We start from the raw sequence: 27,534 nt of genomic DNA, 5'->3' as shown, positions 1-27,534 counted from the left end.
ACCAACTCTTTTTGAAAATGATGTTGGGCAGCTGACTGCAGCCCAGTGAGAACTGCAAGCTCAAACTGCCTTTTTTTGGATACTCCTCACTAAGGACTGAGGAATTCACTGGCCCCTTGGAGTTGTGCCATTCCAGTCCTGTAATGCCAAACCTCCCATTTGTTGTTTCAGGTAAGATGCTTTCCACATCACTGTTTTAACAGTACTAATTAATATTAACTGGCTTCATTCAAATGATTTATCATTATTACAAACATTTTTAAGGCAGCTTTTAGAATCATCTGGTATTTAGTATTATATTTGGAATAACCAGCTGTCTCATTTCTGTCAGTCTTTACTGAGTCTTAATTTAAGCTGGCTATTGTTTGTGTTACTTACGCTCTGCCATAATTGCAAGTGTGTCTTTAAATGATTAAAATTTAATATGAACATTCAGACATGGCACAGCTACAGCGGAAGAGGTAAACGTGTTCAAAGTTTAATTTTTGCCTGGGATGGGTAACTGAAATTCTGCAGCTCCCAAACCTTTCCACATCCTCCCAGGCATGAATGACCACGGAGCCAAGCAGAGACCCACTGCCAGCTCAGGAGAGCAGGGACCTTAGTGCCTATTTCTTCATGATGGTGTTTCCTCTTTGGGGATTCCTGCTGTTTTGTAGGTGTTTCTGATGCTTTGCATCTCTCCGAGCCATGTTCCACCACCAGCTCTCCAACCAGTGATCAAGAGATGCTGTGTTTTTGCTGAACAACCTGTTCAACAGATCTCTCCGTGTGGAGGAGTCCTAGTTACTGACAGGATGCTTTCCCCCAGCAGTTGCAGCTGGATGAAGACATATGGAGGTAAGAGCCAACACAGGATGCTGTGGGATCCCAGGGATGCTGTGGGAACCCAGGAATCCTGTGCAATTCCAGGGATCTTGTAGGAACCCAGGAATGCAGTGGGATGCTATGGGATCCCAAGGATGCTGTGGGGTGAGCAGAATCCCAGGCATGCCATGGGTTTAGGAATAGCAGACTGTGGGATTCTAAAGGTGCTGCTAGATGAGTGGGACCCGGGAGGGTGGTGGGACCCCAGGGGTGCTGTGGGATCTGGGGAGTGCAGCAGGGTGCCAGAGGTGCTGCGGGACCAGCAGGATCCCAGGGCGGCTGTGTCACCCGAGGGCGGCCCGTGTGCGGGGCGGCGGGCGGGAGAGGCTCCGGGGCTGCGGCCGAGCCGGGTCTCGCTGGAGGTGCCGGCGGAGCTGGGCGCCCGGGGGGACCGGGCTCCGGCGGGACCGGCCGGTGCCGGCGCCCAACGGCCCCAGCGGGCCGGGGCTGCCAGGGGCAGGGCCCAACGGCCGCTCCCGCCGGGCCGGGACCGCGTTCCCACTGCGCGACCGCCCGGCACCGGGAGGAGGGGGAGCCCGGCACCGGGAGGAGAGGAGAGGAGGGGGAGCCCGGGCACCGGCACCGGCAGGTGAGGAGAGGAGAGGAGGGGGAGCCCGGGCACCGGCACCGGCTCGGGTGACTTTAAATCTTTTACTGCGGCCTGATGAAGGGATGTGGGTAACTACCGGAATCGTTAGTTACAGGCTCTAAAAGGCCTTGTCGGTCAGTGATGGGTCGTTGACCATTGTGTAGATGGGGATGAACCTCCATGTTTAGGAATAAATGATTTGCTATTACTTTTTTGTTAATATGCTCATTGACCCTTTCTGTCACATAGCAATTATTTTATTCTAGTTCCTCTGGGAAGTGAGGGATTTGATAGCCTTGTTCTCTGATACACCTTCTAAAGAAAGATACAAAGTGAGTATCAAGCATTCCATCCTAAATCCTCCTACATCCCAACTCCATTGCTGCCCATGAAAAACTAAATTAGTTTTTTTTAAAGAAATCTGTGAAATCTGGACATTTTGCAGCTAACGTTTTGCTGTTCTCTTTATCTCTCTCAATCAGGTTGCACTGAAGTAAAACTTTGCTGCTGTGAATAGAGCTTGTTAACATGAAACTCACTGGAATCGTCTGCATCCAGGAGTGCTATGGAGCAGTTTTCAACATGGAGGAGAAGCTGTTACACGTGTCTGGTAACAGAAGACAGTATTTCACTGACAGGAAACTGATACTGAGTGGGGTAGCAACACCCTGGCGCCAAACCTCCAACTCTAAAGAGAAGAGAAATGCTGGAGCACTGAATGAGAAAAGTATGAGAGCAGTGGTGACAGGAGGTGGAGGCTATTTTGGATACAAGCTAGGATGTGCTCTTGCCAGTGCAGGAGCTTCTGTTGTGCTGTACGACATACACAAGCCTATCTGGGAAGTTCCCAGTGGAGTAGTGTGTATCCAGGTATGATAATTATATTTTAGTTTGTTTGCCTTTTCACTAATGTCTTACTGGTTTTCACAACATTCAAAGGCCTTATTGCAAACTGCTGCAGATTTCAGTCACTGTTTTAACTGTGTAGATATCCCACATGATTTTTTTGTCAACTGATTTTAGTATGTCTGAAATGAGGAAAACAATGAAACCTGTAAGGCATATAGCACAGAGTGACCTTCTGCTTCCCCTCCTGACTCTGAAGTGCCCCTGGGGACCCAGTCACTGCCCTCACCTGTGCCTTAGTTTAATCACCTGTAGAATGAACACAAGGGTATTATGAGGCTTTATGAATGTTTTTAAACTCCCTTGAGTTATATAGAAGAAAAGTCTGATTATCAGCAAGATCTGAAATAGGCCTACTTTTCAGTCCCAGCATGTACAGTAAGTACAAATATATATATATATATGCGCATTCCCTCTGTGCTAACCCACTATATGACAAATGCTAACCTGCAGCTTTGATTTCAAGTCCAAATATATCTTCTTATGTATTACAGGCAGATGTCAGGGATTATGATGCCATATTTGCAGCCTGTGAAGGGGCTGACTGTGTGTTTCATGTAGCTTCATATGGAATGTCAGGAAGAGAGCAAGTGAGTCCAAATAGTTCTGTTTTATTTCTGTGTGACTGCCCACACTGAGGATGAGAGACTTGATGGTGTAACACTGCATGTTAGGTTTTATTTCTTCACATCACCCTTGGAGCCTGAATCCATGTCCATGCTGTTTGGTAAACTGCTCTGTGCAAACTGGTGTGCTAGCAGCCTGCCTACAGTTCTCTCTTCCTACTTGTGAAATAATTTCCTCCCCAGTAGAGGCTCCACCAGCAGCCTAGGAGGGCTTTTGAGTTGTAAATGGCTTTGAAGAGTTCTGAAATGGTGTGAGGACAAAAGGGAAGACAAGGAAGGCTGCTTCCCTCCTTCCCTGAAGCTTTCACATGGAAACCTTAGCTGTAAGGTCACTGGGAGGAATAAAACACAAAATAAATAATACATAATTTTATATAGCTGAATTATAACAGCAGCTTAATTTTGGCTCCTAATGTTTTGCCATTGGGTAAAAAGCTCTAAGGATGTACTTGATGTAGGACTCCAAGCCACAATTTTTATTATTAGAGTTACAGACACATACCCCCACCCTTTCTTACCTTATTTAGTGAAGGGAACTTCAGTAATAACCTTAGTTGGATAGAAGAGTTCATTCAGAGATGTCCATAATTGAGCAGTGCATACTTGGAATTGCTCTAGGTAGTACACTGGTCACTGAAGTGCTGCTGAAACATGGATACATAAAATTCTGCTGCAAGATGTACAGTAACTGGAAATATATCTTCAGAAGCACCATGATCCTCTTTGTTTCAAGCAGGCTAGTCTGTAAATGTACAATAAAAATACAGGCATGGTTAAAAAAATTATTATTTGACTTCTTGAAGTCTGAAACAGCAGGCTAAGTGATCTTTTTTAAAATCAAAGTCCTAAACTCATTATTTGGAGACACAACGTCCTCTATTGCAGTTAAAATATATTACTATTCAAAAATGCACAATTCTTTCTTTTCCTAGTTACACAGAGAAGAAATTGAAACTATAAACATCCATGGAACAAGATTCATCATAGATGGTATGTATCTAACTTTGCCTCTGGGTGTTGGTATAGCACATCAAAATATTGTACCACTTAGAAAAAAACAGTTGGCTTTTTTGGCACAAACTCTTTTTTTTTTTTTTTTAGTCAAATACTTAAGGTTTTTGATGGAAGATGAGGAAACAGGGGGGTTGTTATGCTCCATTCTATTACGGGGTGTGATGAAGCCAACACTGTAGTTCAGCTTTTCATAACCATGTTTGGTCGGACTCCGTATTCATGTCAGGACTTCATTTCCAGGTGTATTTGTAGCCCTAAACCTTGTTGCTGTCTAACAGCTTGTGCACAGGCAGTGGGGCAGCCCTTGAAGCAGATGGACTTCCAGCACCTGCCTGGCTAGAGCTGCAGCCCATCTCAGCAGCCCTCCCAGAGGCCCAGTGTCAACTCACAGCACCCAAATGAGGACGTGCCAGATGATAAAGCACTTGGTTCTGCATTGATGTCTTCCCTCTCCATATGCTTTGGATTTTAAATCACCCAGATTTGACAGTTTCTCAGAAAAAGGTCATACAAACATTTTTACCATATTATTTCATTTTCCACTGAACTAATTTACTCTGTACATCGCTGCAGCCTGCAAACAGAGGAACATCACCAGACTGATATACACCAGTACAGTGAATGTGGTGTTTGGAGGGCTTCCCATTGAGGATGGTGATGAGGAAACTGTGCCATATTTCCCAATTGAAAAGGTATTTTCATTGTATTGTATTTTCAAGTTTCTTCTTCGTCTGCTTTCTTGTTTCTTGAAAAGCCTGGAGTTTTTGTGACCATGTTTTGCCTGATGCCAGAATCCAGTGCCAAGAAAGAAGAAAGAAAACTCTTTACAATTTTTCTAGATGCTGTTCATGACCTTGACACATCAGTTTTATGTACATTGCAGTGTATATTTCTTTGTTTCCTCTCAAGGCCTTAATTTTGGAAAACAACTGATACAGTGTCCCATTAACATTAATGAAATTCCATCTGGACATAGGGATTGTGTGATATGTCTTGGTGCCTCTTCAGCTATTTATTATTTATGTGATTTTTCTGTATCTTCCTTATTGAAGATGACACACATTTGATAATAGAGCTGATACAGAAAGCAGCCTATTTTTATATGGTTTTATTGCATTTAACTAAAAAGGAGAAAATCCTACTGGATGCTTTACAAACACCATTGGTCTTTGTGTCTCTCCTCCCTCCATCAAGTGCTTCAGTCTTTAAAGAAGTACAGATGGATAGAGAAAAAATTGAATAATATTTTGAATAATATATCAAGTAATATTTTCTCTGAGACAACACACAAGAAAGTGAACAGGATAATTCAAACTAATCATAATGTCTTAATAATTTGGCTTTTGACTTTTCCATTACCTGAAAAAGAAATCCAGATTACAAAGCAGTGATCAGTTACGTTCTTGGCAGCATGCAAAGCATACATATATTTATTGCTTCTCAAGTGTGCTGAAATTAATTACCTGGATTTGCCTCAACAGAAATGCCTAGCAATATGCCTGTGTTTTATCCTAAATTAATACCCACAGCTTCTGTATTTTGTGGTATTAGCTGCTGTCTTCTAAGTAAAAAGAGTGGAGAAGAGATGTTCCTCTGCCCTGTCATTTCAAGAACAGATAAACCCCTATTTGCTTTTTCTCTGTAGCATGTTGATCATTATTCCAGAACCAAATCAATTGCAGAACAAATGGTCCTAGCAGCTAATGGAACTCCTCTAGCAGGTACTTTTGTCCTAGCATGAATTCCTACTGGAATTTACTCCTTCTCTTCTTGCTCTTCACTAACATCCTCTATCCTGTATCAGTCCTTAGTGGACAAGATTGTCTGGCAATTATGAAATCAAGTTACTTACCCTCTCTCACAAAGGAAAATATTTTCACTTAAAAATCACTTTTAATTGTTTTTAAGTTCCTGTGGTGTCCATAAAAGGTTTTAGCATGGTAGTAATGAGTTAAGTATGTTAATTGAAAGTATGAAGAAAGCTATAAATTAAACAAAACCAAGTGTTTAATGTCACTGTATTATGCAACATAAGTAAAACATGAATGCTGATTGTTACCCACCCACAAGTTATATATTAAAATCTTAAGAAGCCACCTGATACTACAGCCTGGAATTACTTATTAGTGCTTCCCAAAGTTTTCCATGTTGAGGAAGCCAGTTATACACTTGGATACTTAAGCTCACCTGTGGGATACTATAACTGCCACTGCAAAACAAATTAATGTAAAGTGCAACATGATTCTATGGGACCAAGTGATACGGAGCTAAGTTTAGCTGCAGACAACTTACAGAAAAGAATCTCTTCACTTGATACTGGCAGAGACAGAAAGAGAAATAAAGTCATTGATGTGCATCCCATTCCAAAAGAATTAGTTTTAAAATAAAGGGTTTTTTTTCTTACTTCCTCATTTCTCATCCGGTCTTCACATCAAAGACCCTTTTCATTTTAGGAGCAATATGCAGTGCCACATTTCTCAGTTCAAGTAGAATGTTGTTCCAGACATCCCATTTTGATCCTGGGCTATAGCAGGACTGAGTATTTTGCATGTTTTCAGGTACTGTTAAGAACAGTTATTACCAGATGATGAACCAGCCAGTTGATACACTGGGGAAGGGCTTGGATTTTTAGGATGGTCCCCGCTTTCTTCCACAGAAGTCATGAAGAGCTTCTGCAGCAGTTCTAGCAGCAGCAGCTGGCTGTGCCTGCTGTTGAGAACCTTTCAGCTCTGTCTTGTACTCCCAGCGAGTCACTGTTTCCCATCAATAACTTTGTGTAGGATCAATTGGTTTCATTCCACTTTCTTAATGATAATTTGCTCACTTCAGCAAACCCAAAACCACAGCTGGCACGTTCAGTCTCTGCTTTGGCACAAAAGACTGGTTAGAAAGGTTTTGAAATACCTGGTAATTTCTGGGAATCTGATGATGCTGGTAGGACTTCCCTGACTCTTATCTTGCTATTTTTCATGTTCTGATTCTGCCAACTTAATATCCAGCTCCTAATTCAGCACCTTTTGCTGTGTATTATTTTTTAAGACGGTGAAGTTAATTTATTTCAAAGTTCTACTGCCACAGTCTTTGGTTCATACAGAGAGATGGTGTCATGTGAAAGTCACTTAAGAATGGTCTTACCAATTCTTCTAGGAGGTGGAATACTCTATACATGTGTTCTTCGCCCACCAGGGATCTATGGGCCAGAAGAGCAAAGACACTTGCCAAGGCTAGCAGTATGTACTTTGGTTTTTTATTCAGCTGAATTTTCTGTGACAGCAGCATCACTGATCTGTGTTACAAACTGACTGACCTTCTTACTGAGCAACAATTCAGTTGTCTGTTGAGTATCTGTAGAGAATGTATAGGACATTTTAAAAGTCTTTTTTAAAAATACAAACACATGTAGGTCCAGCTTTATAATGTAAAGCTTACTATAACATTCAGGCCAGTCTATGATATTTCAAATGTCTGTTTGCATGCAACTTACACCAGATGGCTTAAAAAATTAATGAAAAGAGATAGGGCAAAATATCTTCTTTCCAGTCTCAACTTTTAACAGCTTTCACTCTCCCAAGTTCAGGAGTCGGAAGCACCTTCTGGTACAATAGGTTACTGAAGGGCAAAGAGCTGAGCTGCTCATGTTTTACTCTTTTTCACTTGCTGTCTTCTAAATTGTAGGACTAGCCCAGTGTTTAGAATATGATCCCTGCAGAATTACACGAGTTAGTTATTTTTAAGTCATCAGTACAATGTAAAGTTACATGCAGCTTTGGGGAAAGAACAGATTGACACTTCACACAGTGTTTGTGTTTTGTGGCTGAGGTCAGGAATCACATTGAAGTCAGACAAAATATACTTTATCATCTTCTAAATGAACTCATTTTTAAGCAAATGGCATTTTAGGTAACTCTGAGATGTTTTCTTTAGCCCTGCCTCCAAAACATAGGGGTTTTTTAATTTCTAATTAAGTTTTTAAGTTTCTTTATTATGAGCCCATTTTGCAGTTTCTAATGTACCTGTTAAATGAAAAATGTGACAATTAGCATTACTTTCTGGTTTTTTCCCAGCCAAAGTTGTTTGTTACATTTGATCCAATTTTCTCATTATTTTTTTATCCATTCAGAACATATCTTACCTTTCCATACAATATTTTACCTACCCTTGGAACAGACTTGCAATTTTGTAAATATTTAGCTAGACAAGAAAGTATTCTGCACCTCATTTTAAAACCCATTTTGCCTTGGTTTCATGTTTGTTTGTCTACAGAAGAATATTGAGAGAGGGCTACTTAGCTTCAAGTTTGGGGATCCTTCTGCTAAAATGAACTGGGTGCATGCAGAGAATCTTGTACAAGCTCAAATTCTAGCTGCTGAAGCTCTCACCCCTGAGAAGAACTACATAGCTGTAAGTAAACAATAAAAGCACCGCAGTTCTCATTTGACAGTGGATCTTGACACTCTATCCTGTACTGTAGTAACTACTGTAGTGGTAGTAATCAATGTTTGTGTTCCAGTCCTTTAGCTTATGTTGTTGTCTGTGTTTGTAGTTGACAAATGTGCTATGAACAGTGTTGGGACCTGGCAGCATTGGCTGAGCAGTGTGTTAAGAGGTGGAATATTCAGTTCTGCAAGAATATCTCCATTCTTGCATTTTTGTAATATAATATTTGCCATTCCTGCAAGATGAACAAAGAGTGTTTGCTATGTAAGAAATGAAACTGGAAGTTCAGGCAGATTTATCCCCTGCTCCCCTGTATATAGATCCAGACTTAATGTTTGGAACTCTGATAACCAGTCCTTCCCAAACCATATGCAAATAAAAGAGCATTTAATTGGGATTCATCGATTTCAGAAGTAGTTTTCCTCCTTGTAAACACAGTTTTTTGTTTGACTTAGAAGCACTACCCCTAAAGTATATTAGAAAGCTTTTCAAAGTAGATTAAACTACTTTTCCTAAAACCCTTAAAGCAAAAGGGCAGGAGGTAGCTTAGGCCTTGGTTACACAGATGGAGTCTTAGGGGTTTTCATGAGTCTTAGCTAGTCCACCAGCAGCACGTCCCACCTCTTGGTGAGTGTGTTAGCAGCAGCAGGTAGCTGTGGCACCACCTCCAGTGCATCAGGTCATCTCTGTAGTCACTGTGGCCACTGTCTGTAGGCACGTCTGTACTAACTCATTTACCAAAACATCTTAATCACATCAACCACTTGTCCACTAATTTCATGGCACACACCGACTGAAACACATGCAGGTAGTTTGTTGGCTTGTATGTTCACCCATGCATATTTTATGTTGCTATATTATTTTTCAGGCATTCATAAGGAGGGAGATAAAGGAATAGGAGTCAATATATATGCAGTATTATTTTTACTAACTAGTCTCTGCCTCTTCAACAGAGTGGCCAGGTGTATTTCATTAATGATGGCGAAAAATTCAACCTTTTTGAATGGTTAACTCCACTTGTACGTACCATATCTGTTTTATCTCCAAACACATTAATCTCTGCCTGTACACAGCTCCAGCCTTTGTGTGCTTGTTACATTTGTTGTGTTTGCTTTGGGTGAAAGAGTTCTGTCCTGAATGTGGGTTTAATTCCTGCTTAAAGTTCAGCATGGTTAGGGCTGTGACAAAGCCTACCTAAAGTATTACATGAAAGCAGTTGTCTTCACTGAGACCAAAGGACCATCTATGCCAGTGTCCTTGTTTGGGTTGCCATTCTCCTCACTTCTTGGGCATGCAAGTGGCTGGTTTGGGTGGACAACAAAAATGTAAATTCTAATGATTAATCTGTAATATACATTATTTCCAAAAGATCACTGTATGATCCATGGTGGGCTCAAAGCCATAGACGTGGCAGGATGTTCAATAAGGTATCAAGACACCATGACATTTTGATCTGTTACAAACTTCTTTTTCCCTTTTTTTTTAAGACTGCCACATTTCATAGTGTCTGCATGTGACATTTAACTGGAACCCCCTAAAAAAATGAACAGTAACAGCAATGATGAATTTTTCTGTTTTACCACACTTCCACAAATATCTTCTGTATAGAAACTTTAAAACTTGTTTGAGGTTTCTGTTTTTTTCACTGCTTTTTCAATCTCTTTCAGTTTGAAAGATTAGGTTGCAGTAAACCATGGATACGTATTCCTACTTCCTTAGTTTATGTATCAGGTAAAATATTTTATCAACATTTCTCTTCCTCATTCCTAATTGTAATACAATGTGCTTTTTTAAATTTGCCCACAGTTTTCCTGTATAAAAATAATTTGCTCTGGGCTCATCTGGTGTGCAGCAGTTGGGGGTGAAGTTCAGCCCTCTAAAGGGTGTTGAAACCAGAATGATGTTATTTAAGTCCCACAAAAACAGCTTTTGTGTAGGACTTAACAGATGTAGAATTTTGTGGGGTTAATGGTATGAAAATAAAAAGTCAAATGTAAAAATCTGTGACTTGATGAAATAAACTGAAGAGTATCTGCTTGGCTGCACAAGTAAATTCCTTGTTCTCCTTTATCCCGTGCTCTGTCCAGAATCAATCCCCATGTGCAGCTCAGACTGAGTATTTTGTTGTTACATTTTTGTGATACCTCATTATCCTTTCATTAGACCTGTCACCAACACTCCAAACCCTTTTCACACAAGCACCCTAATTCAGGCTGGCTGAAGCATTAAGATTAAATCCAAACCCTTGTGAGCAGTTAGTCCAGTTAATGCTAGTCCAGTTAATGTTAGTCCAGTTAATGTCAGCAATGATGCTCTGAGATCTTAGGTATGTGATTATCCTTCATAATCAAATAGAGTGCAAGATAACACCACAATCAAAATGGCAAAGCAATTTATTATTCTTACCTCAAGCAGAAATCTTTTGTTATGCAGCCATGATAATGGAATACCTTCATCTGATGCTGAAACCTTTTGTAGAGCTGTCCCCACTGCTGACCAGAAATGAGGTAAAGTCTCTGCAAACTCTCACAGGGTACACACATGCACAGTAATACTGAGGTGCAATTTAAGATTAAGTCAGAAGAAAGTAAAACCTGCCCAGTACTACTCCAGCCTCCTGTTTCCAGGACAGATATATCCTTTGGGCAATCTGTTATGGTCGTTACCATAATCTTGGAAAAGATAAGAGCTCATGCAGCCTGGGAGAGGCTGCTTCAGCTCCTTGCTTCCAGGCCCAGTGTCCTGTATGGCTTTGGCTGGTCAGTTGGACCCTCATTTTGAAGACATAGCTTTTGCCTGCCCCCTAAGGTACATGAACAAGTGCTGAACATTTTTTGTGGATGTTTTCAAGACTGGAACGTTTGGCTTTGCAGCCTTTACTGCCTCCTTGGGCTTTCAAGATTCTCCTCAGTGAAACTTTTTAAAGACCATGTAAAATGTCAAGAGGGCGTTGATATAATGTGGGGGTTGGGTTTTTTTTTACATTTCCTTTCACTGTCTTTGCTGCCATGTACAGATTTTGTTCCAGTTTCCTCCTTGTCTCTTTTGCCCTCTAGGTACAGAACATTTCCATAACTCACACATTTCGAATAGACAAGGCACGGAGTCAGCTGGGGTACAGCCCAGAGAAGTTTGCATTTGCTGATTCCGTGGACCATTACATTAAAACAAGACCAGAAGCCCAGAATCATCACGTCTTCCTCAAAGTTTTGCTTTCTTTAATTGTTAGTTTAAGTTTGATCTTTGTTTCTTTAAGATTTGATGGCCTTTCAGTTTTGCACTTTTTTAAAGAAACACAACACTGACTTGTGCTCAGTCAGTCACTGCTACCTGGGTGGTTCTGATCTCCACAATAGTTACTGGTCCTGAGGCAATTACACAGGCTGTTATTTTAGGTTTAAAAACAGAACTGTAAGATGTCAGTAGCTGTATTTGAGAAAATAAAATACAGTAAACAATTTTGGCCCAATCACTGAAACACACTGGAGTCAAGACTGTTGCATCTCTTTACTTCACACCAAAAAAACAACTTTACCAATTGGCTGCTGAAGGAAATGAAAACCTGCAGAAAGAAGAAGAGCTGCAGGCAGCCTGCAGTGCTTCACGGGTGAAGAAAAATGGCTAAAATGAGGAGAAACGTTGGCCACAGCTGCTGCCACAGCTCACTGCCTTGGGGACTGAGGAGCCTGCAGAGATGGACAGAACAGACTGCTGTAAATAACACACACCACCTGTACAGATGGAGTTCACACTGTGTGGATTTATATTGTGAATTAGCTGTATCACTGCATATGAGGGAAAATAAAAGTGTAGTTGAAACTTCACTGCAGTCAGTCCTCTGGCTCTGTGTGTGCTGCTCCAGAACTGCTCCCCCCCTGGGGTGCAGAGCCAGGGCAGCACCTCCTGGCAGTTTGGAGGGGGGAGGGTGGATATGCAGGTATGATTTTCCACGAGTCAAAACCGTGTATTGCATTTAAATTGGAAGTTATTAACAGAGTTACATTAGTTCAGTGCATTTCTGTCACAGTAATCTGACACTACGGGTTGCATGAATCTTTGCTTCCTGTCGTTCTTGAGGACAACAATAAAGCTCAGTTGTTTATCAGCCGAGTTTTAGGCACAGCTCTGCTTTTGCACCTCATTCGTAGAGCATGGCAGTTGTGCTGAGCAAGTCCCTGCAGTACCTACAGTGAACAATGCGCCTTTTTAATTCTCGTTCAGCTAAAATGGGCCTAAAATACAGGGTGACTGGGAGGCCCCGCTCCCTGCCTCCTTCCCGCCACTCATCCCGGAAATCTCCCTCCCTTCTGCACCTTCCCAGCCTGTAACACGGGCAGGGAGCCGCCGGGAGCACGACGCGAGCAGGAAGAGGGAGCCTGGGAGACGGTAGCAGGGATGAGACATGAGATCTAGAGGAATTACAGTCTGGAGAGAGAAGTAATCCTAGATGGAACTGGGAATTCTGGAGATGAGAGGGCTTAGACCGCAGCTCGGGCGGGCAGCAAGGGGCAGGGCTGAGCTGCAGCCACTTCCAGCACAGCACGGGAAGGCGCAGCTTTTGAAATCAGTATTTCTGATGTTATTTTTAAGCCAAAAGACACGCACAGAAGAGAAGCCACTTTCTCCAGCGCATTCCGCAAGTCTCTGTCATTCGGTTTCGAGGTGCCTGACCGGCAAGGACTCCCAGCCCCGCGCACCGCCGACAAAACAGCTTGGCAGCGGTGGGATTCGAACCCACGCCATCGAAATGACTGGAGCCTAAATCCAGCGCCTTAGACCACTCGGCCACGCTACCGCCTGCCTGTTCAGCCGCCCGCCAGGCCCTTTCACGGGGCGGCGCCGCCGCTCTCCCCACCCACCGCACCTGCACGGGCCTCCGGCACCGCCCTGCCCGGGAAAAGCAACCGCTGCAGTGGGCGCGGCCCCCGCTCCCGGCCGAGAGCTCCGGGACGGGGCTGCCGGGGCTGCCGGTTCTGCCGGGCCCGACACGAGCCCCGGGGCCGCGCGCGCCCGATAGGTGGCGCCGCTGCCGCGCGCCCGGCGCGGGCTGCACACGTGGCCCGGGAGCCGCCCGCGTGACCCCTGGCCCGGGCAGGCCGAGGCGGCCCCGGCTGTGCCCGCGGGCAGCGCCCGGCGCCTCGGCAGGGCCCGGGGCTCGCTCCCCGGCGCCTCGGCAGGGCCCGGGGCTCGCTCCCCGGCGCAGCGCTTCTGTGGAGCACCAGCTGCTCCAGGAGGGCTGTGCCCGGCGGCGTGGGCCTGCCACTCCCGGGATGTCCTCACCGTGGCCACGCGGGGACGAGGGCAGCGCTTCTGCGGTGCCTTTGCAGCTGTGAGAGCACGTCTGCGCACACCTCCCTGCCGGGCCAGCCCTGCCTTCCCCCCGGCTCCCCTCGGAGCCTCCCGGGCCGCGGCTGCCCCGGTGCTGCCCGCGGAGCTGCACAGCCCGCACGGCGCCAGTGACCTTCCCCGCCAGCTGCGGATTTGCCATCACAATGTGTCTCCAGCTGAACCATTCCCACCCAGCATGGGAGGCCCCTGGCCGCCTTCATCTGGGTGCTGCTCAAGACGGAGCCGCAGAGGCTGGTGCAAAGTGCAGCTGGTGGCCGGGCCGCCTGTGCACAGCTCGTCCTGCTGGGGTGCCTGCTTCCCTGCTGCTGCTCCGGGCACGGTGTGAGCAGCTGCTTTCCTGTCCACTTCAATGACGGAGCTGGGTTGGGCAACCAGAGCCAGATTGAGGCTGTCACTGGTGAGTAGGAAGGCAAATTCTCTTATTCTGGGAGGCCTGCAGGAGGAATTTGTATCATTACTTACTGGACAGAACTGAAAACATCAAGACTAAATACTGTGCAGTTAAAACAACACAGATAAATGGTGTCTACCATTGCTGTCCTTCCAGTTTCAAGTCATGTGCTGGTGCTCCAGGAGGTTTTATGAATGTATGTTACACACACCTACAGTACAGATGAAGTGGATTTTCATCTGGATTTTCAAATGAATGCAGAATAAAATTGCTCTGAATGTTACTGTCACCTAAGCTGGGCTTTTCTTTTTCTTTTCAAAAACCCCAGTTCCCTAGAACAGCAGTTTGAGGATATTGGAACTTTATGAGCTGCAGTGCTCTGGGAAAAATACATATGCAGGGCTGATGTACCAAATTGAAGAACAGTATGCTAGGCTTTCAGGTCTCGAATTGCCATTTAAATGTAAATATTTTCAAACAAAAAAGAAATGTAAATCAAACTCCTCAAGTGGTAAGGATATAATAAGTAACTTCTAAATAGGAAACTAGAACTAGAAGATGCCGCATGGATGGGCTAATATCCAATTTCAATATACATCTTTAGCATTTCATGAAGCACTTTTTCATCATCACTGATTGTTCTTTTAAGAAAATGTTATAGAGAAGCCTGAGACTTAAACCTGAAAATAACTACACCCTTGCATCAGGCTGCTAGAGCTGGCTTATTTAAAGGCATGAGAAATGTGTGTAGCTTCAGATGATATCACTTAAACTGTTTTCCTAATACAGCAGTACACTCCCCATGGGCATATATATCATAATACAGCTGTGTGCCAAAGCATACATACATTTAGTCCAAAGCAATGCTTTGTATTTACCTGAGTTCAAAGCCAGTTACTCCTGTGCTCAGTTGGGCTCATATCTCACACCAGTTACAGTATTCCACTGTTATCAGCAGCCTACAATAACAGGTGGTGATATTTTTTTTTAGCCATTATCAACACATTTTCATGCAGTGGGAACTGGGCATCTGGCTTCCACCAGGACAAGTCTGCCCTCTTCCCAGGCCCTGCTGTGCATCCAGGGACCTCAGGAGCTCCCTGAGGAATGAGGAATAGGGAGATAGACATCCTGGTGCTGATGGGGTCAAACCACTCAGCTGTTAATATTTATAAGAGTGATATGCAGCTGGGAGATGAAGAGGACCTCAGAGGTTCTCTGCACAAACCACAAATGTTGTAAATGTGTTTAATTTGAGCTGAAACCCTGCAGGAATTTTAGGCTACCCAGAAATATGACTGTAGGTAGTGGCATGAAATGGGGTCAGTCAAATCTCTGCTTTATCTTCTCAAACAAGGTCTGAATCCTCAGCATAGAGCTGGAAATGGCAGCAAAATTACAGATAGCCTCAAATGCAGGCAGTGTTCATGCTCACGTGTGCTGCTCCCTCCAGTCCCCAAGCTAAGCTACAGTTTAATTTATGTAAGTAACACTGGTGGTGAGAGGGTGTTTCTGGCAGAGTCGAGCATCTGCTCTGTGCATTTTTAATTAAATATTAGTAATCTCCCTCTCAAAGATTATCTCGGCACTAGTGTTGCTGCAGTACTTCTCTCTGTTGCCTCCTTCTTCGGAGAGCACAGGGATTGCGCATTCTTCTGTGAGTGTTGCCACAAGAAATGAGACCATCTGTCTGTCAAAAAGGATATACATGTTCCAGACTGTTTTTTCTTGGTTTTTTTTAACCCCTACTCATGGTAAGTAGGACGATTACTTGCATGAGTAAGACCTTCAACAGGAGTAAAAATGGCAGACTCTTTGCAGGCTGCCATGTCATGCAATTAAGCCAGGACCTATTTATGTTCATTTCCATGTAACCCATTAAAGGATAAGGAGTTTTGCTTAAATATTCCACAAATTCTAGTTTGAGGAAAAGCTTTAACATGGGCTTTTTCAATCCAGAAAGCCAGTGTTTTAGGAAGAATGCAAATGTTGAGTGCTTTGAGGAAATCCTTAGCCATTGGAACTTGAAATCTGGTGCAGAATCCTGCCATTTCTCAGGGGGAAATGGAGCGCTGTGCCATTTAAAGGAGCAGAAAAGGCCAATCTGAAGCGCTCGGAGCCTCCACAGGCCTCGTGGTCGCTGCCTCTCGAGGAGACCTGGTTTCACGTGGGTTTCTAACGCAGTTGCTTTCTCTTCCTCCCCGGAATCCCCCCACCTCTAAGGCCTAACACTGCTAATCGGGGGTTTTCTCCTCAAAATTTCATCTTTTTTTTTTTTTTCCCGCAGGAGTGAAGTGTTTGTCAGCTCTGCCCCCTCAGCGGGGCGCGCCGGGGCGGGCGCGGGGCGGGCGCGCGGGAGGTGAGGGCCGGCCCCGCGCGCCTCCCCTCAGCAGGGCGGCTGCGCGCCCGGCGGCCGCGGGGCGGGCGGTGGCCGCGGGATCGCCCTGCAGCCGGGGGGTGCGAGTCGGGGCCGCGCTGACCCGGTAGGTGCCGTGGCGGAGCCGGGGCCAAGGCCGGCGGGGGTTTCGGGGCCGCGGAAGCTGTCGGCAGGCTGCCGGCGGGGTGGAGTGCGGGGGGCGGAGTGGGCGTTTTTGGTGACAGAAAATGGTGAACATCTTGGCGGCTAGAGACTTTAAAAGGCCGGTGGCCAAGCCGTGAGCTTCTGCGGTGACCTGTAAATGGCAACCTGATATTCTTGTGCTGGGCAACACTCCTGCGCTTACGCCTGGAGAGAGTGGTTTCATCCATATATGTGTCTAGGGCAGTGCAATTAATTTTAGGGCACGCCCAGTTTAAAAGTTCTGAAACCCTGTTCCTAACTGTAGAGCAGGCCAAGAGGAGAGCGGGGCTGGTGTGTGCAGAGTGATCTGGGGCAGAAGCTGTGAAGCCCGGGCAGGTGAAGGGTTAGCTGAGCACAAGGTGACGGCTGGGATGGCATGTAGGATGTTCGTATTTGGATAATTTTTCAAATGTCTCAGATGTTTAAACCATCGAGTTGATTAACAACATGGAGTACCAAGAAAATGCTTATGAAAAGTTAGTGATAGTTAATAGTTCAGTGTATCTAAAGCCAGTTGAAATAACAGGGCTGTAAATAGCAATGGGAGGACAGTTTAAAGTTACCTTGAAAATTTCTGTCATTTTATACCTTAGTATTTTGGCTATTGTTAACTTAGTCTTCATTTGCATATTTGGCAGAGGGGTGAACTTGAAAAGGTAATTTCTGTGCTTTACTGCTTGCAACTCTAAAAGCTATTTTTGTGTTTGAAGGTCAGGTGTGTTTCCTTGCACAGGGTTTTGAGTCTCAAATGCTTCATACTCTGAGCTGGAGCAGACAAACTCTCCCATTTACTTGATAAATTTTGCGTTGTTGCTCTCTAACACTCCAATGCAGTGCATGATCCCAGCTGTGCTTGCAGACAAACTGGATCTGATTTGTGCCGTGGTGTTTGCAGTAGTGATGTACTAGAGGCGACCTGAAGTAAGAGCTTCTCAGTAGAAGATATGTACTTGGTAAGACCAGGTTTGTCAAAGGTAGCCCGTGAGTTGAGACATTTATGGGGTTTTTAATCTTGTTTTTAATCAGAGCTGTTACCTTGGCTCACTAAACCTGTTTTCTTGCCAGTGTGTGTTGCAGATGAGAATAAACATTTGCTTTACAAGGGTGGGTTGATTGTTGGGAAAGCACAGTAATTCTGTCATGTGCTACAGGATGTGAATGTAGTAGTGGGGTTGTTCTGGACCATGTTACGTAGCTTTGTGTCAGTACACAAAGATAATAATATAAGGTGCACAGTCTATATCGCTGCTTAGGTTAAATTTCAAATTCTGTATTTTAGAAGAACGTTAATCTGAAAAAAAGTTATTTATCTCTTAAAAGAACTGCATGTTACTGTTAACAGGTATCCTGCTAAATGGCTTTAGCTGGTGTGGTATTAAACCAAAAGGATTTAGTATTATACTGGGGAGGAAGGTTATTCTTGCTTTAATGCTTCTCTACAAGAGAAAGTGGGACTTCCTCTGTTCTAGGGCAGTTCTTATTCCCATGCCTTGTGCTGAAGTGGTGCAGAGGCTGTGTCTGAGCTGAAACAGCCACTAAGAAGTAGCTGGAGATGCTCCAGTTGTCTCTTCTTGTGCTGACTAGAGTAGAGCATTCCTGTTGCTCAGCTCTTCAGGACGAATTAAGGCAGGTTTCAATTCTGAGGCACCTGCGGGTCTTGCTCAAACGTCTTGCCAAACCAGGAGTGCTTCATAACAACAGACACCCTACAAGAAACAAATCGTGTTTTACCAGCACTGTGATGTGAATTCTCCCTTCTGTTTATTTCTGCATATGCATTGAGCTCGGCAACAGAGTGGATTGTTCTTGCAACTCACCTGCCCCTCCTGGTGGTGTAGCTCTTGTGTATAAAGGAAAGAGACAGATAAATACTTCAGACAGGCATTGGAAAAGGCCAAAAATAATAGAGACTTGAACAGATTTAGTAATTGACTGTATTTTAGATTATCTCTGTTTTGAATCACATAGTACAAGGTTGATTAGAAAAATGGGGTACATTTTCCAAGTAGATTGGAGTGGGTAGTTTAAATTACATGTTGTGTGTGATAATGCAGGCTTGGAAACTAGCTTCTCTGTAGACTGACTGGGATGCTTAACCCTAGGAAAGCTTCTGTAATGGATATTAAAGACTAAATTATGAAAACAGCAGCAATAGAAGGGAGGGATCCTGGATAGTATGGCTTTATGCCATGATGCAAAAGCACAGAATGTATGCTTTGGGATGAAGCTTGGGCTTTTTTGAAAGGCTTTTAGTCCAGTTAACTGTGATGTTTGGGCAGTGTTTGTTGAGTTTAAAGTTTGGTTATTGAATTAAGTTTTAAAAACTTTATGCGAGGATGTTTTTTTAGTAAATACACTTCCGAAGTTCTTTACAAGAAGTACGGTTCCAAGAAAAACTGACCATTTTATAAACACTATTAGCTTTACATACAAACCGATTTATATGACTATGTTTCATTTACACAGCAAGTCTCAGAAATCTCATGAATGTTTGAAATCACTGCTGCATAAACCTGCATTCCTGTTGCTGCTTCTTTTTGGATCGTCTCAGACCTGATGGATCTACTGATGAGTATTTGGCTGCAGAAGTAGAAATGAGTGCAGGACAGAAATTGTGGTAACGAGGCTAGTCCAGTGCTACGTTATATCCTGGAGTTAGTCTCATACTTGAAGGATCGTTTTACACCTGCTTTTTGTTTGTGCTGACAAACAGTAGAGGTTAATGTTCTCAAATACTTGTTAGACTGTAGTAAGATGATCACAGTAAAAAGAATAGTGGCAGCTCAGGATATCTTCCCCTTCATATACTTCCCCAGTTACATACTACTGCATCTTTAAAAAAATGATGACTCTTACATGGTCTTTGCTAGAAGAGCAGATTTTATGAATGCTCCAAGGCTGCTTCAGTTTACAGTCAGATGAGGTGGCTCCTTCAGCAGTGGTTTGCTGTAGCTTATGTTGCCTGATGCAGGTGGAGTTCTGGTGCTATCTGTGTTGCTAACTGAGCTGTGGGAATGCTGCCTCTGTCAGAAAGGAAGTAACCAACAACATAATAGTACTGGTGAAAGCTGACATCTGTTAAGGCACAGTTTCTGTGGTGACTATCTTCTCAGTAGCTGTGGTCTAAGGTCTGCAGCTATGAATACTGCTGTAGGAGTGTATTTACCTGGTACTATTTAATGCAGAAAGAAGGCTGAAAATGCATAGAGCTAAAGAATAACTTGTGGGGAAGAGACTGTGCTTTGTTGATACCCACTGGGGTCTTTTCCAGGCATTGGATTATCCTGGTGAGTTTTAATGAGACAGTTTGTTCTTTGCTGTCAGCTTGGTTGTGATCAGATTTGCTGATTGACCTCAGCATTGAATAAAAATGCAACAGGAAACAGTGGAGTGACCTGGAAAGCTCCAACCAGGATACAGTCACAGGGGAATCAGTTGTATGTGGTTGTACTCTCAATAGAAGAAACAATTAACAAAAGTGTGTGGCAGAAAAGTCATTTCACTTCAGTCTGTCTGCTCTCCTCAGTGTGGTCTGAGCTTTTGGTGCGATTTGGTGTTGAAGTAATTATAGAAAGTCATTAAATTTGGCAGAGACTTTGGGACATGACTGGCTAAAACCAGGACACTGTGAAACCAAGAGTTAGTGCAATTAATAAGAACAGAGTTTCTAAAAATATGAACTATCAGCAATTAGAAAAACATGTGAATAGATGCAGATTGTTGTTCTGTGAAGGTGTCTTTGCTCTTTGAAGCAGCTGGTAGTAGATGACTCGTGGACCTGCTCCACTCTGGCTCTACATACCTTCCTCAATAGCTGGAAGCCTCCATAGATGTGTTCTTGATCCTGCAAGTGGGCTCAGCAGGGAAAGGACAAGAGTTCAGGGGAAAAAAAGTGCTTTAAGTACAAGCAGATCCAGGAAATAGCCTGGCAGATTGCAACGGCAGCCTGCTGCCAAGAAGTGCGGGCAGGCACCAGTTTCCTACTCAGGTGTATATCCTTTGCCTTCTGCTTGTGTTTCAGAAGCCTCTTTGCTGAAGCTGTGTCGTGGGGTGGAAGGGGGAGACTTCACAGCTCTAGAAACTGGCCAGCTCTTCTGACAGTCAGTGCTGACGTTCTGCTGTCAACTGTTTGCAACTTTATGGCTGGTAACATGTGAAAGACACATCCTGACCTTCCGTAGCGTGGCCCTGTAGGATTTTATTTCTGTTTAAGATTTGATGAATCATCACAAACTGTTTCTTGGGTGGAGGCTGCTGGGCATGTTCCTTTTGTACAATTCCAGGGGAGGAGCCCAAGCTTCCGAAAAAATAGTTCCCTGATTCCTCTGTCTTTTGCTATAACACATTTATTGCAGCAGTCAGGCTGTACAGTGCCTGTGCTCTGCCTTCCTGAAAGTGGTGTCACTGATTTGGAAAAGCTATGGTAAGGTGGGAGCTTGAGCAGAGCTGAAATTTTGATACCTGTTTGGAACTCCTTATATTGTTTACTCTAAAATTGGTTAATGTGTCAGGTTGCCTTTGTGAAATATTTGCCACCTTTTTGTCTTAGAGTAGATCAGATGTTAAGAAACCCATGACCCCTCTGCCTTGCACTCTTGTTTTTTCTTTCAATTTGCTTTATTTACTTTGGAGCTAGGACTCACTAGAAGCCAAACTCTACCTATTCTCTTTGGAACACTAATAAAAGTGAGCCACAGACAGCAGGTGCTGTTTGCAGTTCCTCAGATTTTATAGTATCATTCTATACTTTCATCTTCTTTTCTCAATCTTGTAGCAATTAAAAAACTGGCTGCCTTCTAGAAACTCAGCTCTAGCACTGAAGTTCTCAAAAGAGCATGTAGGTATTTGGGGATCGTTTTCATAGAGCCATATGCAAATTATTTGTTCTTTTAATAACAACCTCTTTTTTTTTCCTCTCCCACACAGCTTCTTCCCTCCATTTGCATGTGCATTGGAATAGTGGCTGTTCTAATCATTGCAGGAGTTAAACCAACATCTCACAAACATGGCAGACGAGGACCTTATTTTTCGTATGGAAGGGATTGATAATGCTAGATCGACTACAGTGAACTCTGGAAATTATCTTGATGCTGATAGTGATGATGAAGACAACTATTTTATCTGTCCAATAACTGATGATCCAGTTTCTATCAAGTCTACCAGTATCAAAGTTGACAATTATTACAGTAACTTAGCAAAAACTGAGCAGTACAGTTCAAGCTCGTCTCCTAGAAACTCGTTTAGCTTTAAGGTAAGTATTAGCTCCAGCCTTCAATATGGTTTTGGTTTTACTTAGTTTGCATGAAAGATTCTCTAACTGCTTCCTCTCTTTTAACTAACACTTTTCAATTAAAAAATAATCTATTTTTTCCAGACCTGCAGTTAATTCCATTAAGCCAATAGTCTGACACTGCCATTGAATTGCTTACTGTCCCTTTTACTTCAGTGAGAGCTCTTCATCTACAAAGGCAGCAGAATTCAGATGGTTATGATCAAACTGTTAAAAAGTGTTACACTGATTGGGAGATTTAAGAGGTTGTACTTACTGTAAGCTAAATTGGGGGCTGGGAGAAGATAATTTGTTGTGGGTTTTGCCAAGCAGAGTTAACAATCCATAATATTTTTATTTGGACAAAAAAATGTAAATTGTAAAATTGTAATGATAGATTTTTCAGTTTTGGTTCCTTCTTAGGGAAGGAACATGTTAACTCTTGTGCTTGGGCATGAAGTGTCACACTGGCAGTAGTTCCTGTCAGTGCACTCGAGCAGTATCTAACCTTTTCAAAATAAGCAACAATCATAGCATTGCAGAGAGGTCAGAGGGACCATATGTGGTGCTTCCTTGGCAGTGTGTCCTGTTACAGTCAGCTCCTTTTGCACAGATCAGGCCAGGCAAAGGGAGACCAACCCACAGGCAATGGAGCCTCAATAATGCAAGTGACTTTCAGGCCGTAGGTTATTCCAAATATGCACTATTTGTGCTAAACTAGCATATCTCTTAAATTTTGTCTAGGCTAGGATTTAGTGTATTTTACTAACACATTTCTTGTTATAAATATTAACATTTTTTTAAATAGATACTCTAAAATCTTTGTTATGCCTAATGCATACTTTATTCCTGAAGAGATACCAGAGGGTTTTATTTCAGTTAGCTAACATATTAAGTAACACATTAAAAGTGAAACTGTCTTGTCTACGGTAAGATTTTACAAAGGCTAGTGAATAGAAATATTAAAAGGTACATGTTCTAAGGAAGATGAAGAGTAAAAATTTAGTTTAGACAAAGGGACAGATTTTAGTGTTTGCTGTACTAAGCAAGCTAAGACCTGATAGGGAGTGTAGTGTAAACTTGTGTGTATGTTTTAGCATGTACTAAATATTGCCTCTTGGTTTGCAGTGTGAGTTCTGAGTCACGTGGCCTGAGGTAAAACTAATAAGGACTTAAGAAATCAAAATTGCTAGCATGTTGCTTCTGCACAATATATTTGACCATGGTTTGTGCTTCACAATGCATTTATGTGGCATTTTAGCTCCTATCACAGCCAGAATGCATTGGGTTGAGATGTGAAGCAAGCAAGTCTCCATCTGCTGCTTAAGCTGTAGAAATGGTGACTTCCTACATGGAGTGAAGCAGATATCCAGGACTGATAACATCTTAAAAGCCACTACAGTCTGATCTGATCAGCGCCTACCTGTCAGATCCCAAAGATAATGGCACCATGGGCCATTGATAATGAAATGCAGAGACAGTGGGAAGAATTACTGTTAACACTCTGCCTTTAAACAGAACTCAGCGATGTTTAATTAGCTAGTTAGTAGGCAAGACCCTTTTAACACATTTTCGATTTAAAAACCGCCAACTTACCTCAGTAGGTTTGCTTAATGGCATTCTGAGTTCATTAAGAATGAACTTAAATTAGGAAGATAAATTGAAGAGTGGCTTTTAAGTGGAATTTTTTTTTAATTAACAAAGAGAACAGATACTCTTGGTCAATCGTTTGTCTTACCACATGTATTTTCCTACTTTTTCTCGTGCATCTTTTAGAATGACACACAGCATCGCTCTAAGCACGGCTCTGTGGTTGACCATAGTCGGGTAGGTTAAAAAGAAAATGTGAACACCATATCTCATAGATTTATTAAGATTTTTTCTGTTTTGTTTTTCCTTTTATGGCCTTTTTTTTTTTTCCATTATTGTCTGGGAGAACTGGTTGCCTCAGCCCATAAAAGTCATCGAGTCAAGAGTTAAAAAGATATCTGTTAAATTAAGTAATACCCATCTTTTGTTCTCTACCCTGAACAACCACTTATTTTTAAAGCGTATATCTGTAGTTATTTCTTCACAGTATTTCCTACTATTGACAAGAGCAGAATGAGTGCAAGACATCTGCCTAGTCTGTATGGCAGCCATATGCATAAAGCAGGAGAAAAATTGTGCTGTTAGCACCATTTATTTGAAATCCCACTTCTGTTTATTTAAATATTGGGCACAAGTCATTAATTTATTTAAATCATTACCTAGCATGGACACAGATGACCTTTTGGAGAGGGACCCTACTGAAGAATGATCTGATGCAGATAACTGACCAAGCAAGTCTACTTGTTTCTGTATCCCTCTTTCTTTCATGTATATTCAAGTATGGAAGTTCTCAGCTCTGTATGAAATGTGTATCATGTCATGATCTGAGGCAACTTCATTTTTTTATTAAAGATATAGGAAATCTTTCTCAGCATGTCTCCTAAGTTTGTTTTATTTATTGTAGTATTATGTTCATCTAGTGGTTTTATTTTCAGAAAGGGGGACATTTAAATTGTTTGGAAGATACGCAGATTTACAGCTGAAATAAATGTCAAGAATTTAAAAGCTCAGCTGCTTCAAAAACTTCCTTGATGTCATTGCTGACACATCTTTATAATGTATTTTTAAAAAGCTTCATCTGAGCTGTCAGTTTCAATGGAAGAAACTCCCAATATTTTAAAAGTTACTGTTTCTGCATACTTGAAATTCAGTCAGAGGGGCAGTAGCAAATCTCAGAGCTCAGTCCTTCTTTACTGGCAGAGCGTGCAGAGCGGCCTTTTCTGCTGCTCAGTTTGCAGAAGGCCCTTGGCACGTCACAGGATCCTATCTCCAGTTCTCTTGGAACCGTACAGTGTAAAAAGGAGGAGATCAAAAAGTTAAGAGAAAAGGATCCAAACTGTCCGGTAGAGAAGGACTGTTTATATTCCAGAAAACTCATTTGATTTTTTAAAAATTTATTATTATTATTATTATTTTTAATCTTATTGTTGTCTTGGTGGAGATTGAAATAACTACTTGTCTGGAATTGTTGTTATAATTACTTTTAAAACATACTTTTTTTCTTCCTTCATATTGCTGTATCGCTTCTATACTTTTTCATGCTTACACTACAAGCATATGCTATTAGTTACAAAAAGTTAAAAATCAAAACAGTAAAAGGGAATTAATATTATCTAGGTGTGACTTACCATGACAGTGTATGTTAGAGATCTTTGCAAATTGTAGCAGGTTTTGCAAATTGTATTTGGTATATGATAAACCAGATTCCACTCTCAGTAACTTGATGGAGGTGCAAATTGAACTGAAAACCTGATGCTTTATATTTCTGAGCTGTTTTATTATATATTTGAAGCTATGAAATGTCAGAGTGGTCTTCTGTACCACTTGATCCCTGCTCTGAATAGTGCTTTGGGGGCTTGTGAAGATGCACATCTTTGTAGCATTGGGATCCTGATGTACTTTGAAAATGCTGTTGTGAGCTATGACTGATTGTAAATAACATGCCAGTTTGTAACTTCTTCAGGAAACCTGGAAACATGCTATTCAGAAAGCTAAACACATGCCTGATCCATGGGCAGAATTTCATCTTGAGGACATTGAGACAGAACAAGCCACTCGTTACAGGTCTGTGGGTCTTTCTGCTTTAAAGGCTGATGTTAAACAGCACGTACTTATTCATGCAAGGGCTGTGATTGTGTAGTGCAGAATATGTGTCATTGCATGGCTGAAGAACTTTAATAATGCCTAGAGTATCTCTTAACTGTATCTCCCAGGAATACATGAATACTCCATATCATAAAAAAATAAACCTTTCTGCAAACCAGAGTCACATTCTTTATCTCTCTCCCACCTAAGTAGTCTCTGAGCTTCACCATTCAGACAGGAAGCAATTATTCTCTAGTTGATTTATTAATGTTGTAAACTTAATCTAATAAGGAAATGAATTCCAATAAAGAGGCAGCATACTTAGTTTTGAATAGTTTAGGAAAAAAAGCAACGTAGCACTCTGTGCATTTCCCAAAATAGCAGTTTCACGGTTGCCTGTCCATGCAGTATTGCTGCATGAGGCTGGAATTTAAATCCTTATAAAGCCCAGAATAGCTCAGCATGGTGTACGTGCTGAAACTGAGTTTGGCCCTTAAATTACCCTCTGTGCTTTAGCACAGGCTTTGCCAAAACATTTACCCTACTGACATAGGTTTCTGGGTGGAAGGAGTAGGAGTTTGAGGCCAGTTAATTACCACTTAGCATCAGTGTTTGGGGAGCCCTCTCTTCCAGTCGTGTGACACTGTCACACAGCGCACTCCTTCGCATCTGTCCCTGGTCAGCCACACAGGCCTGAAATAGCCTGCATATTTTGAAATACAAAAAAGTGATAATATTGGTTTTGGGTTACTTGAATACTCTTAAAAAGAGATGGCTCTTATATTCCTATTACAGCTTCTTTTGTCTGCTGCAAATTGGGGTGATACAGAATATATAAGGGGTATCCAGGGTGCCTGCATGCATGAAGTACTTGGGGAAGTCAGGGGAATCAGACTGGAAACAATCGTGTTGGTGACTCAACAGCTGTGGTTCTCAATTTGGCTTTTTCTGTGTTGGGAGTTAGGGGGGTAGGGAGAACCATAGTCATACTACCATAGGGTTGTGCAGACACTTGCTCCCCTTCAGGTGGGGTGTTGGGCAGTTCTTGGCCCCACTACATTACACAGCCACAGCTGGTGCTGTGTTGTGCTCACATCCCCCACAGCCCTGTGGCAGATCCTCAGCCAGGAGCAGGTTTATGCAAGCTCAGTTTTGGGTGAGACAACCTGTCCAGTGTGTAGGGCTTGGGATGGCTCTGTCTGCCCTCAGTGTACTGGCTGGCCATCACGGAGGAGATCTAACATCAAAACAGATAAAGCCAAATTTGTAGTGTTGACAAAGTTCAGCTTCTGTAGCAGAAAGTGTTAATTGTCAATAGGATTCAGTGTCTCATTGAAGAGTTACACATATTTCTTCCTTCCCACCCAAAGTAAGGAGGGTAGGATTGTTGTGGGGAGACTAGAATTCTAGTTTTTATGTTGGATTGGCAGCAGCACTTTTTAGCAGTCAGCTAGAGATAAGAAAGGATAGGTGCTAGGATAGGGAGGAGTTGGGTTCCCTCTGCCTTTTTCTAAGTAGCACATCATCTGATTTTGCAGGTACAATGCAGTTACTGGGGACTGGGTTGAAGATGAAGTTCTCATCAAGATGGCTTCACAAGTAAGATTACATTGTCCTTTGTGTTTTTAGCAGCCAAATTTGTCATTTCCTTCCTGTTACTGATTAGTGGCAGCTAGATGTTTTCCACATAAGAAGTTCTGATGTCTCAATGTCATTCTCCTACCTCTTTTTCCTCAGCTCATCCATTACATTTTGATGTCCCAACAGCCTCTTCTCCCCAGAGTGAGCCCTTCCTCATCAGCAACATGAGACATTTATTCCTTTCCCAATGATTTCCCTCCCATTTCCTGG

At 42.7% G+C, this 27,534-nt stretch overlaps 2 protein-coding genes and 1 non-coding gene across 14 annotated transcripts in view; 2 read left to right on the top strand and 1 right to left on the bottom strand.

Moving 5' to 3' along the window:
* Positions 1–27: 27 nt before the first annotated feature.
* Positions 28–12,263, top strand: LOC127390569 (putative short-chain dehydrogenase/reductase family 42E member 2). 4 transcript variants are annotated; one of them, XM_051632363.1, is made up of 14 exons: positions 28–171; positions 660–840; positions 1,723–1,788; positions 1,939–2,326; positions 2,857–2,952; positions 3,921–3,978; positions 4,576–4,694; positions 5,648–5,723; positions 7,150–7,232; positions 8,266–8,403; positions 9,393–9,458; positions 10,107–10,170; positions 10,873–10,946; positions 11,496–12,263. In XM_051632363.1, exons 4-14 carry the CDS (start codon positions 1,985–1,987, stop codon positions 11,742–11,744), a joined length of 1,365 nt encoding a protein of 454 aa, XP_051488323.1. In that variant the 5' UTR covers positions 28–171; positions 660–840; positions 1,723–1,788; positions 1,939–1,984; the 3' UTR covers positions 11,745–12,263. The 4 variants fall into 4 exon arrangements, with proteins under 4 accessions (XP_051488323.1, XP_051488321.1, XP_051488324.1 ...); XM_051632361.1 differs by having other exon boundaries at positions 1,706–1,788; XM_051632364.1 differs by lacking the exon at positions 9,393–9,458 and having other exon boundaries at positions 1,706–1,788.
* An 889-nt stretch (positions 12,264–13,152) lies between these two features.
* Positions 13,153–13,234, bottom strand: TRNAL-UAG (transfer RNA leucine (anticodon UAG)). Its single transcript has one exon. It is a non-coding gene; the product is annotated as a tRNA-Leu (tRNA).
* An 897-nt stretch (positions 13,235–14,131) lies between these two features.
* EEF2K (eukaryotic elongation factor 2 kinase) overlaps positions 14,132–27,534 on the top strand; it is a 32,510-nt gene continuing 19,107 nt past the window's right edge. Inside the window, exons 1-6 of one of the 9 annotated variants that reach the window (XM_051632030.1) lie at positions 20,754–20,885; positions 21,514–21,576; positions 21,666–21,990; positions 23,785–23,835; positions 25,562–25,662; positions 27,222–27,282. In XM_051632030.1, coding sequence (XP_051487990.1) covers positions 21,745–21,990; positions 23,785–23,835; positions 25,562–25,662; positions 27,222–27,282 — 459 coding nt within the window. In that variant the 5' untranslated portion in view covers positions 20,754–20,885; positions 21,514–21,576; positions 21,666–21,744. Of the gene's footprint in view, positions 14,186–16,572; positions 16,663–17,011; positions 17,076–17,101; positions 17,125–18,285; positions 20,728–20,753; positions 20,930–21,184; positions 21,577–21,665; positions 21,991–23,784; positions 23,836–25,561; positions 25,663–27,221; positions 27,283–27,534 lie in introns of those variants that run through there. The other 8 variants (XM_051632025.1, XM_051632032.1, XM_051632026.1 and 5 more) reach the window with 8 other exon arrangements.

The sequence above is a fragment of the Apus apus genome, chromosome 14 (genome assembly GCF_020740795.1).
Source record: "Apus apus isolate bApuApu2 chromosome 14, bApuApu2.pri.cur, whole genome shotgun sequence".
Classification (NCBI taxonomy): domain Eukaryota; kingdom Metazoa; phylum Chordata; class Aves; order Apodiformes; family Apodidae; genus Apus; species Apus apus.
Note: the sequence above shows the minus strand (reverse complement) of the source record. Positions and strands in the feature narration are given on the sequence as shown.

Coding starts and splice junctions, on each gene's coding strand:
- LOC127390569 (XM_051632363.1), top strand. CDS start 1,985: ATGAAACTCACTGGAATCGTCTGCATCCAGGAGTGCTATGGAGCAGTT. Junction 7,233..8,265: donor GACACTTGCCAAGGCTAGCA/GTATGTACTTTG, acceptor GTTTGTCTACAG/AAGAATATTGAGAGAGGGCT. Junction 9,459..10,106: donor TTGAATGGTTAACTCCACTT/GTACGTACCATA, acceptor AATCTCTTTCAG/TTTGAAAGATTAGGTTGCAG.